Below are 12,424 nucleotides of genomic sequence, written 5' to 3' on the forward strand. Positions count from 1 at the left end.
ATGTCCCAAGTCCTCGCGGAGTGGGGGGTTGGCCTGGCGGTCGCCGCCGAGCCGTACCGCGTGCCGGATCACCCACATTGGGTGGGCGACGCGGACGGTTTGGTGGCGACGGTATGGGGAGGTGGCGACGGGTCCCCGCCGTTCTCCATTCTGGAGCGCGGTCGGGGTTTCGTCGCCGTGGACTGGGGGGGAGTCGCCGTAGTGGGGTGCTACATCTCGCCCCGCAGCGGTCACGCCGCGTTCGAGCTGTACTTGGCCGAGGTCGCGGCATGCGTGCAGCGCTGCGCGGCCCGGCCGGTGCTAGTCCTGGGGGACTTTAACGCCAAGTCGGTGGCTTGGGGATCCCCTAGGACCACCGTTCGCGGCGGGATCCTGGGCGACTGGGCGGCGGGGCTCGACCTTCGGTTACTGAACCGGGGGTCGGAGCACACGTGCGTGCGGCGATATGGGGGGTCTATCGTGGATGTTGGATTCGCGACCCCCAACGCCGTGCGCATGGTGTCGGGTTGGCAGGTGGCCCCGGAGGCAGAGACACTCTCCGATCACCGGTATATCCGGATGGAGGTCTCTGCCGCCGGGGCTGCGTCCCGGCACCGCCGCCCGGATGGCACCCCACCGCGCCGCTGGGCGCTTCGGCGCCTGGACAAGGACGCCCTGATGGCAGCTGCCCTCGCTGCAACTTGGCCGCAGGTGGCGGCCGAGTTGCCAAGCATGGAGGAGGAGGCTGCCCGGCTCGGGGTACTAGTCGCAAACATTTGCGACGCGTCGATGCCCCGGGTCGGGCGAGCTTCTCCTCGCCGGGCGGTGTACTGGTGGTCGGCCGCGATCGCGGAATTGCGGGTCGCGAGTGTCCGCGCCCGACGCCAGTACGCCCGCGCGCGCCGTCGTCTACGACCGGACGATGGCGTGGCGCGAGCGAGGGCAGATGACCTGTATGAGGCATACCGGATGGCGCGGGTTGCTCTGCAGGTCGCCATCAAACGGGCCAAGACCCGGGCATGGAAGGATCTCCTCCAGACCCTCGATGACGATCCTTGGGGGCGCCCGTACAGGGTGGTGCTGAAGAAGCTCCGCCCGTGGGCGCCCCCCGTCACCGAGGGTCTTGACCCCCGGCTGCTGGAGGACGTGGTCAATACTCTTTTCCCAATTCGGGTGAGGGGACCACGTCCTCCGGCGGAGGCGGCAGTCCCAAGGGAGTGGGCGGCCGAACTGGGGGTCACTCAGGGGGAGCTGGCCGCGGCCATCAGACGGCTCGGGGCGCGTAACACGGCCCCGGGTCCGGATGGTGTGCCCGGCCGGGTTTGGGTCTTGACCCAGGGCGTCCTTGGGGCCGACCTCAGGCGGTTGTTCGACCGATGCCTGAGGGACGGGCGATTCCCCCCCCAGTTGGAAGGTGGCGAGGATGGTCCTCCTCCGGAAGGAGGGTCGGCCCGCGGAGTCTCCCTCCGCATACCGGCCCATCTGTCTCCTCGACGAGGTGGGCAAGCTCTTCGAGCGGGTGATTGCTGCCCGCCTCGTCGAGCACCTGGCGCGGGGTGCCCCCGGCCTGGCCGACTGCCAGTACGGTTTCCGGGAGGGTCGATCGACCATCGACGCGATAGGTCGTGTCAGGGCCCTCTCGGAGTCGGCCGTCTCCCGGGGAGGGGTGGCTTTGGCAATATCCTTGGATATTGCCAACGCCTTTAACACCCTGCCCTGGGAGGAGATAAGGAGGGGGCTCGAATATCATCGGGTCCCCCCTTGTCTCGGGGCGGTCATCGGGGATTATCTCCGCGGCAGGTGGATCGAGTATCCGAGCCGGGATGGGCATATGCGGAGGGAGGTGTACTGCGGTGTTCCGCAGGGGTCGGTCCTCGGGCCACTCCTGTGGAACATCGCGTACGACGCAGTGTTGCGGGCCGACCTCCCCGACGGCGTCAGCGCCGTGTGTTATGCAGATGACACACTGGTGCTGGCCGTCGGGGCGCACTGGGGGAGGGCCAAGCGTCTCGCGGAGGAGGGGGCGCAACGCGTCGTCGACCGGATCAGAGGGATGGGGATGACGGTGGCGGTCCATAAGACCGAGGTGATAGCGTTCCATTCACCTCGGCAGGATCCGCCACCCCCTCTGATCCGCGTGGGTGAGGCTAATATCGAGGTGAAGCCCCAGATGAGGTATCTGGGGCTGATCCTCGATAGCCACTGGCGCTTCGAGGAGCATTTCCGCTGCCTGGTCCCCCGGCTGGAGAGGATGGTCGGGGCTTTGGGCCGGATTCTGCCCAACCTGGGGGGCCCGGCGGGCCGAGTTCGCCGCCTCTATGTGGCAATGGTTCAGTCGGTGGTCCTATACGGGGCCCCCGTCTGGGCGGACGACCTGGCGGCCTCCCGGCGCGGCATGACTATGCTGCGTCGGGTGCAGAGGCGGATGGCTCTAAGGGTCGTCCGCGGGTACCGGACCGTGTCACATGAGGCGGCGACGGTTCTTGCGGGGATGCCGCCCATGGATCTCCTCGCGCGGTCGCACGCGATGATGTATCGTCACCGCGTCGACCGTCGCGCGGGGGTGGGGGCGGTCCCGGGTGTGCAGGAACCTGCTTGGGGCGAGTTGAAGCGCCAGGCCCGGCAGTCCGTGGTGCACGCGTGGCAAGAGCGGTTGGCTCTGCCTACCGCGGGGCACCGGACAGTCGGGGCTGTTCGGCCACTCCTATGTGAGTGGCTGGACAGAGGCCATGGAAGCCTCACTTACAGGATGGCACAGGTGTTCTCGGGGCATGGCAGCTTCGGGAGATACCTGTGCCGGATAGGGAAGGAGCCGACGGCGCGTTGCTGCCATTGTGACGCTGAGCAGGACACGGCGGAACATACCCTCGAGGTATGCGCTGCATGGGAGGGTGAACGCCGTGTCCTGATCGGCGTCATCGGGCGGGATGTCTCGCTGCCGGGCATGGTGCGCGCCATGCTCGGCAGCGAGGAGAAGTGGAGGGCCGTGGCCTCCTTCTGCGAAATCGTAATGTTGCAGAAGGAGACCGCGGGAAGGGAGCGCGAGCGTCAGCGGCGTGCTGAGGCTCGCGCTCGTTTGGTGGCGAGAGAGCGTCGCCTGGGCGTCAGGCGACGCGGGCGGCCCCCTCGGCGTGGCGCATGACCCAGGCTGGGAGGGGGGTCCTGATAGGAGCCCCCTCCCGCCAGGCGGGCGTAGGGTCGGACCGGATGGGGTGGCAGTGCCTCCTGTCCGGGTCCGGCGCACGGAGCGGCACCCTCGGTGGCCTGGTGCGGCCATGAGCTGCCGGCCTCCGAGGGGTAGAAAAGGGGTCGCGGCGGTTGCGAGTTGGGGCTCGCAGCCGCCACTAGACGCGGCCCCGGGACGGATGGCGGCAGGACGATGTGGCCTCGTCCTGCCGCTATGAGACAGGGCGATTACCGGGGGGACCGTTTGTCCCCCCGCGGGTGGGCGCAAAGCGCGGGCACGGGGAGGATACCGGAAGTATACTTCGAGCGATTCCCGGTATCCTCCCAAATCGTGCGGAAGGGTCACCGTGGGGTTTTTAGTGGGTAGGTCCCGCGCCCGTTATAATGGGCGCGGGGAATCCCACACACCCCTCCCGCCTCTCCCCAAAGAGGTGGGAGGGAGTCTTTCGACGATTTCGCGACTACAAAAAGAAAAACAATTCCATAGTGCACATCCTTTGACCTCTCTCTGCGTGACAGCCATAATTCTCAATTCTCATTCGGGACACACCTGGATTTATCAGAACAGAGATCATGTTGACTTAATCAGTCTCTCACTGTATATTTCTGATAAGGTAATCTGTTTTGGGAGATGAATACGCTGGGTTCCGCTCACTGTTCCCTTCTTAGTACGTACGATACAGAATAGAAGTATTTCTATAAGAAACATTCGTTTTAGTTGAAGACAAATCAGAGACCGATTGTGTATAACAATTTAACATGCGACTAGATTCATCAGATGATTCCAATTTTGCACCATAGAATATGCACTATTAGAGCCTTACTCAAGATAGGAATTTTTTGCCCGTTGTTTGTGACTGTATTCCATTTGGGTCGAGCACTCCTACCAAAAGGAAAACAGACAACGAAAAACACATTATGGTCAACCTCCAGATTCCGAATCCAGTTTTTTGTGGTGGACTTCGCGATGTAGCCGAGATCAGATGACGTCTGCCGGTCTTTTAAAAATGGGAACACACCTGTAATTTAGAGATCTATCACTACAAAAAATATACTGCAGCATTAGCACAGAACACCTTTAAACACAGAACAGAGAAGGCTTACAAAATTGCGGACAGTATTAGTTTTCACACAAGTCCACGTTATGTCTGGGACAAAATGTAAATTCTTTAAAATAGTGGGGTAGAGTCCCTCCTCCGCTAATTCTGAAAATTCCAGCAGGCATTGAACGCGATCAAGCCTTAACAAGATTAGTCCACCTGGGTTCCAACTACCCTGCAAAACAGTGGCTTCCTCTATGTTACTCAAACGAATTTCTCTGACACCCATGCTTTACTGGAATTGCACTAGTGCCCTTGACGCTAAAATGCCTAAGTCGGCATCCGGTATGGATGGTATAGATTATACGAAATCTCAAAACTTCCGTTGACATTCAATTTCTCTCCTAGACATATTCCATTCCATGTATGTGCCGAGTGAATGAGTTTGCGCGCGCGCTAGTGGCTGGAAAAAATCCTTGTTCCCGTGCTAGAAGTAAAGCAGAAGGCCACCTTTTGCGTCCCCATCTCTCTAACGTCGTGTTCGTGTAAACGTTTTAAGTCCATGATCAAGCAGATGCGTGGTGGGCGGAACATGATGTGGCGGGGTTTATGGCCTCCTACCATAAGGCTTCAGGAGCGATCCTGCTCTGGTTGGGCGGGGAAGTTAGTGTTATTTGACTATAAAATTGAGTGAAGCCTTTAGGGCACAGTGAAGTGTTGCTGCTTTCTGGATGTTCGCGCATCAGTCGACAATGTGATGTATATCTTATTGGCGAGACTGGCGGACTTGTGTCCTAGAATCTGCTGTTATGTCAATTGGCAGAATGATATCACGCAATCTATGTGAATTTTTCAAAAACAGTCAAACGACCCATAGTATATTACCACATGCCATAAACATACTCAAGCAAAAACTCCAATTGGCTACTCTCCACTCGCATACACCAAACTAATGTCCGTTTTGAATACAATAAAAAATATTGCGATGGCTCTGACACTCACACAATTAACTCTGTAATTGTCAGTATAGTGCCTCTCAGTGAATCTGTTCTCGCTTTTTAGGGTTGTCTTGACTATAGACTTCTGTTTAAAACGCATATTGAGCTAGTCATAAAGAAATGTTCCAGCGCTCTCAATATAATCCAAAATATATCTTCGTGGTACACAGTGGTGGAGTGTCTGATCCTGGAACGCTTTATCACGCTATCAAAGGTCCATACCATCGCTCCACCATCGATTATGGCTCCTTTATTTTTTTTCCCCCTCTCACAATACCATAACTGCAATTAGAAGCATTAAAACAAAATATCGTCGATCAGGCTTTACCTTAGCCTAATATAACCGTAACACTACTCCACACTCATCTCTTATAGGAGAGCAACTGCGCATCTGATTAAGAGCGCGCGTCCCGCTATGCTAGACTGTTTCATAGCCAAGATCGTAACAACCGAAACTCTCTGTTCTGCACCCTCAGAGCATAATACTTATTCGATTGTACAGAGCAAAGGACCTCAGTACAAACACAGATTGGCTCTTTCAATGCTGTCACCACGTCTGCTCTAGAGCACAGCATCCAACATTCGTGAAACTAATTCGATTGTCACGATGATCAAACTTTCATAACTTCAATTCAATTGTACCAACGGGTACTGATATAAAATACTGATGCATTGGGATCAGTGACTGCTCACATCATTACACGGATGGTAGTAAATTTTCTGGGCCAATTGTGTTGTGTTCAGTCGCGTGTTGACACTCGTGCTAGTAGGACGCTGCTCTGTTCGCGTGTTCCTGCTAAACGAAGTGTTTACTGTGGTGATTTCGAATTCGTGCAAGTCGCATTCAGTACGCTGGGTGCGACATTTATGGTCGGGGTGTGTCTTTCCTGGTCGAAAGATCATTCCTGTGTACTGAATTCTCGTCTTAAAATGGATAAAGCGTAACGCTCTCAAGATGGGACTCTCATGAATCTACATACGCCAGTGTCATCCAGAAAGATAACGTCCCACCAAGGAACATGCTATTGGTGCTGGACGCATACGAAGATATTACCATAAAAGACTGGTGCATAGGTCGGAGAAAGTTATAAACCGGTGGAATATTGCGATGCTTCAAGGAGTCGCTAAACAATAGAGTAGTGTAGACTATCTGCGGACAATCGGCTTCTGTGACAACGCGCGTCGGGCAACGCAGGAAGGGGAGGCGAGTAGGTTGTATCGAAGTATCGATGTTACTCGGGGTCGGTGGTTAATCGTGGAGACAGGGACTCAAGGAGTAAGTCAGTGTGAATAAAAGGGAGAAGGGAGCGAGAAGGAAGGAAAAGAAAAAATAAGGGGCGGTGTGATGACATATACCACTTCCAGAGAAGACGTAAGCTTGCCCGCTCACATACGTAAGTCAGCAGCGCGTGTGATATATCGTGTAACATCGAGGGACTCCTCGCACGTTCGAGACAATGTAGAATACAGACACCGTAGCGGATTCAGCCCAAGTGATTGCGCGGGCGTGCACAACACGGTGGTCGAATATGGATGAATCACTGTATTCTGTGATTGTCTAAAACCATTCCATCAGGCGTCCGGTACGAGGGACACACAATATAATAAGAACATGGAGGAGGCGCCTTTCATCAGCCGTAGAGGCGTTGAAGCAGATAAACTAAAATACTTGCCGTGGTGCGTATGGCACGACGCGGTTTAGATCTACAGAGTATTGGAAATTAAAAAAAGAAATTTGCAAGTAAGCTATGATAATACTGCTACTGGTATACATCTCGACAGACAATTTGAAGTGTTTCATGCAAGACAGGCAAGGCATCTGCGAAACATGGTCCTAACTCTACTTCAGATTCACCTCAACACAATAGGTAGCTCTTCCTTATCGGCCCATGTGCTAAACTCGCATCAAGAAGTTTCATCCTCCTTTGAGTGACGAGAAAACAACCGGGTCCCAGTCCGAGGGCTACAGAGACTCTCTCAAAACAGCAATCTCTCATTGAAAAGACGCACGTTCCACAAGTCTAGCAGTACCACAAAGGCTGGATCTGAGACTGCGTAGATAAAATTCAATTGCCTATTCCATCGATGCTATTCCCCACAGACAGCAGACTTCATCTTTGTGGCTCCCACCTCAACAACGCGTCTTGTTCTCCATATAAAACGGCAGAAGGAAAAGTTTAGCTCCGACGAATCAGGTTGAGTCTGGAAACATAGAGCTCGCACTAGAAGCAGTTAAGCAAATCTTCAATCAAGTCGGTGAGCAGTGTATAAAGTACGAACAGTGAACAAGGAGTTACTACTAAAGCAAGGGAATCCGGGCATGGTGCAGCTGGCCAATCTTTATGGACAACTCTCCTCGCGAGCAAAAAGTTGCGTGAAACTTACCCAGCATATCAAGTAGATCCGTCAAAATAGAGTCGTCGCGAATTATGTAAAAACTGGAACTATGCATGGTAGCTGGACTGAAGAAAAGACGAGAGAGAGGCCTTATCTCGTCTCAGGACCCAGAATGTGACCAACCGATTGCTCCTTTTCATCAGAGGATGGCATCCATCAATCCTCACATCCAACTCTAATCTGCACATTTATGAACTGCCAAATCGTGTCCTCTGCTCTAGAAATGACTAAAGATGCTGTACTGGAATTGTAGAGGAATCTCTCGGTCGTAAAGAGGAACTACATAAACACTTAGAGGAAGTCGATATATTTATAGGCGTAGAATCTAATCTTAAAGTCCTAAAAAATTGATCTCTCCGGTTTTCACACATACAGAATTGACAGAACACATAGACTTGGAGGCGGTCTATTTTTTTGGTAAGGCAAATCAAAATTTGAGCCTATTAGGTAACCTTTGCTGTATACTGATAATCTGGAACAGGAGTGATCAATTATTGGATCTCTCCACTACCTTAATCATTGCTGCCTGCTACAGGGTTCCTGTCGCTCTGTTTCTCAGACAGAATGAGCCAGTTTTTTCCTCTCTAAATACACATGGTCCCAGTCTATTTTGGCGATTTTAACTCCCATCATACTGTATGGAACTGTACGCATACCGAATCAATGGAATCAAGCTCCTAAACTCCATAAACGGACTCCGATTTAATTTTAGTCAACCATAACACACTTACCACACATTGACTTTCATCGAAGCAGTTTATCTAACATAGATCTCGTCTCTTGCTTGCCTGTCCTTTATGATCTGGTCAAACTCAACGTGCTAGAGGATACCTGGGGGTCAGATCACCTCCCTGTAAGTATTAACCTCCTAGTCGACAAAACACGTTACATCAAAGAACAACGACGACTGTCATCCAAATAGACAAATGGACTCAATATATCGCTTTAATGGACAATCTTATTCTAAATTCCTTAACCCTTCATATGACTTCACTTGATACCAGCAGCAAATATACGTTCTTCGTCAATATAATAACGGAAGCTATTATAAACAGCACACCCTCTCCCAAATGTGTAAATATCAGACAGCACAGGAACCCTGCCCCGTGGTGGAACACAGAGTGCGAAAAGCTCATCCGCCTCAGAAAGCGGCTCTGAAAAAGTGGAATTCTCACGAAGTTATGTGATTTCATAGAATTTAAGAAACGCAAAGCGGCGGCGAGGAGATACATCAGAAACGCAAAGTGATGATTTTCGCACCTTGCTGCTAGTATTAATCTTGATACGGATCCGTCCTATGTGTGGAAAAAATGTAGGCTTCTCAAGAATAAATGGGCAAATACTGAACCCCCTAGGGGATCTTCTTCTATGCGTTCTGCCAAAATCTATGAGGCAATCATTAAGATCAGTCCACCATGGGTCCCTATCAAGCCTACACCTTTCCGGTAACTCATCAAATGATCTTATATTTGGTTCCACCTTTCACCCTGGTGGAGTTCGACTATGCTCTCTTGCAGCCCTAAAGCATCCCCTGGTCCCGATAAAATTGAGTATTCTTCATAACGCAGCTCCCCTTTCAAAATTAACTTATTTGCTGGATATTATAATGCTTATATATAAATAGCATGATTTCCCTTATCTTGGAAAGACAGTACTACCTTTTTTATTGACAAAGTGATGGTGTTGGTGTACGTCCTATTCCCTCACATCCTGTATGTGTAAAATTTTTGAGAAAATGATTAAGCACAGGTTGCAATGGTGGTTGGAGTTCATGAGGTTTTTTCCCTCCTCACAGCTGGTTTCAGAGCGGGTAATCCTGTTGCTGACAATCTACACGCCTTGCCTGACTATTGAAGAAGCTTGCCAATAAAGAAGAAGTCCTTGCTTGCTTCCTAAGACTAAAGGGTGCATTGATCATGTGTCTCCCTGATATCCTCATTTCCAAGCTGGTTCAACTAGGCTGTTCTCCCCCATTTGTAAGTTCTCCGATTCCTAACTTATGAGCGCAATGTCTCATTTGTTGAGTACTCTAACCAGCTTGTGAGTCGCAAAGTCTACAAAGGAGTTCCTCAGGTGGGGTGCTCAGTCCTTTGCTTTACCTAATATACGTATGACATTACTCAGACTAGACAGCAATATTCGAATCTCTCATTTGCAGATGATATCGCTCTGTTTACCACCCCGCTAATAACTCTATTGTATCCAAAAATCTATGGAAGGAGCGATCTTCTAGTCAGTAAAGAGGCTAAACTTATTGGGTCTATCCCTTTCCCCTGAAAAAACGTTCTAATCTTATTCAACAGAAAAGGAATTTTACCTGTTCTTGTACTCTCAAGGTAGAAAATTGTGTGTTACATCGAAACCGACAGTCCAAATTCTAGGTATTTTTTTGACTTTCGATTCACGTCAAGAGCCCGTTGACCATGTCTCGGAATAAATGTTTCGGAGACTTACGTCCTAAATTTTGTCTCCGTATAGATGATCTGACCCGGGCACACTAATTATGCTATACAAAGCCTATACGTTCAGTTAGTGAATATCATTGCTGTTATATACTTTCCTCACGCGAGTCGCATCTTCTGCGGCTTGAAAGAATTCACTTTGCAGCTATTCGTATCGCTTTAGGGTAGGCAGAATTAGTACTCCGACTAACATCCTCCTTGCAGTATCCAATGTTATGTATCCTTCAGGATAGGGCAGCGTTCTTCAGTGTCAATATTCCTCGCCACCAAGTTATCTTACAGAGAGGGTGATCTATATAAAGTAATACCACACCGGACTCCATACATCCCACATTGGATAATCATCCTTCAAAATCCCGTTCGATGATTCCATCTCAAATGATTCGTTTCTCCCCCTTAAGATTTGCCGCTGGCTCGAAACTACTTTCGTTCCTATACGATGAGTTATAATGTTTTATGCTCGAGCTAATCCTGGACATTGAGCTTGGAGCTATTAAAAACTCTCCTACGCCCATATATGGCACATTTATGGACCACTGAACTCCAAGCCCGCGACCTCACATTGCGTTCTTACTGACGGAGTCGGGATCATGATCAGGAACGTGTCGGTGCTGCTGTTCACTCTTCTCTCCTGAACTGGACGCTTCATCTCGTTTAGGTTTAAATCAATTTATTTCCATCTTTACTGCAGAGAGCATAGCACTTAAAATCTCCCTGGAATTTGCTTCCACGCACTCATATAGTAATATCTTTATATATTCAGATTGTCTTAGTGCACTACTCCATCTGCCAACCCTCACTTTGCGTCAAAATAAATAAACCCATTATTAGTGATAATTAAGTAATTCTCATATCTTTCCCTTCGTGCACAAAAGTTTCCTTTTATTGGATTCCGGCTCACTCTGGTATTTTGTTTTAATGAGAAGTAGATAAACTGGCAAAGAAGCTTCTATCTTTCCGCTCGTGTGACATTTTAGTCCACACTCAGACTTCTCCAGAACTTAGAGGTCAGCTAAGTCCCAAAACTGAAAGTTGTTTGTTCGTCACAGGCCACTTCTAAAGGCCTCACAGTATTTGAAAATGGTATTCTATTCTCGGTCGGTCCCATGGGTCACAACACAAATCTCTTCCAGAAAATTTATTACCTTTGTGAACAGATTGTGTGCTACCATATACAATTGGGCGTGCCTTTCTCTATAAATCAACCTTGCCTCTGATCCCAATGTGATTCTGCGGCTATAGCCTGAACAAGAGCCGACTCATATTATCTGGCAATGCCCACATTGATGTTGCAGAGCGAAATGATTTACTACTATGTTCATTAATGTTTTGTCTTACACGGTAATACTTTTCTTTTCGACCAGTCTCTCTCGCTAATGGTTATTTCAAATTCTAGAAGTCATGTATAACTATATTATAATCTAAATCACGCGATTTTCTGTAATTTATAATCTTTATGGATAGTGTATTCGATAATCTCAATGTAGTTATGATGTTCAAATGTATTACGCATTTAATATGCTGTTGCTATCAATCTGTACAGTGTTACATCAGCATTCAATATTGTGTTGGTCGGCTTGTAGCTGTCCTGAACTAGCCTGGACATAACTCGCTCGCTTAACCCTCTGCATCTGTATACACCGCAGATGTATGCCCTAAATTGATGCTTTGATAGTGCTCTGAACATCATCATCACTCAGTTTGTTTCCATATTCTCGGACTCTCTCAGCGCGTTCAGGCCTTGGCAAGACCAAGTAGATTTGAAAATTAACTCCATACATCCGTGACTCAAGAGAAAATACAACTTGTTGATCTATCATGATCAGAACAGCTTTGTTTTCAATTGTTGGATTCCGTCGTCATACTCGGAATTCAAGCCATGAAATGAGGACAGGGCGCTAAGTCGTACAACGTCATGACCAACACTACATATTACGCGGTTCCTTACACTGATTTTATTTGAGCAGTTTTAAAAACCAGTCTACCTGATCGTACTTCCGACGTTCTCACAAACCAAGGTTTGTTTAAGGTAAAAATTCTTTCAAAAAATTTTTAATGCAGCTTTGTTCCCTGTGCAAGCTAATTGCGCCCATTTGGAAACTAGAAAGAAATCGAAACAGGCTTGATTGTGGACAGTTAACAGAATGCGCTCCGATCACTATAACCTGACTGCTTCACTAGCGCGGGTAGGTATTATCAATGATAGCAGTGCAAATGCAATCGGAACTGCGAAACCCTTGATCATATAATATGGCAATGCGAATTGTACACTCACAACGACAGAAGCTAACGAAAGCCCTACTCACAAGAACCATCGCGAACGGTCCGGCTTCGAGTTTGATGAAACTTTGTACACTTATAA

At 49.7% G+C, this 12,424-nt stretch overlaps 1 protein-coding gene across 1 annotated transcript; it reads left to right on the plus strand.

Annotated features, from left to right (window-relative positions):
* Positions 1-738, plus strand: LOC122404333 (the record flags this gene model as incomplete). Its single annotated transcript, XM_043408268.1, has 1 exon — positions 1-738. A coding segment is annotated over exon 1 (738 nt), but the record flags the coding sequence as incomplete, so codon positions are not given.
* Positions 739-12,424: the final 11,686 nt, after the last annotated feature.

This window comes from Colletes gigas, unplaced genomic scaffold (genome assembly GCF_013123115.1).
Source record: "Colletes gigas isolate AHSC1104 unplaced genomic scaffold, ASM1312311v1 Colletes_gigas_Sc00191, whole genome shotgun sequence".
NCBI lineage: Eukaryota > Metazoa > Arthropoda > Insecta > Hymenoptera > Colletidae > Colletes > Colletes gigas.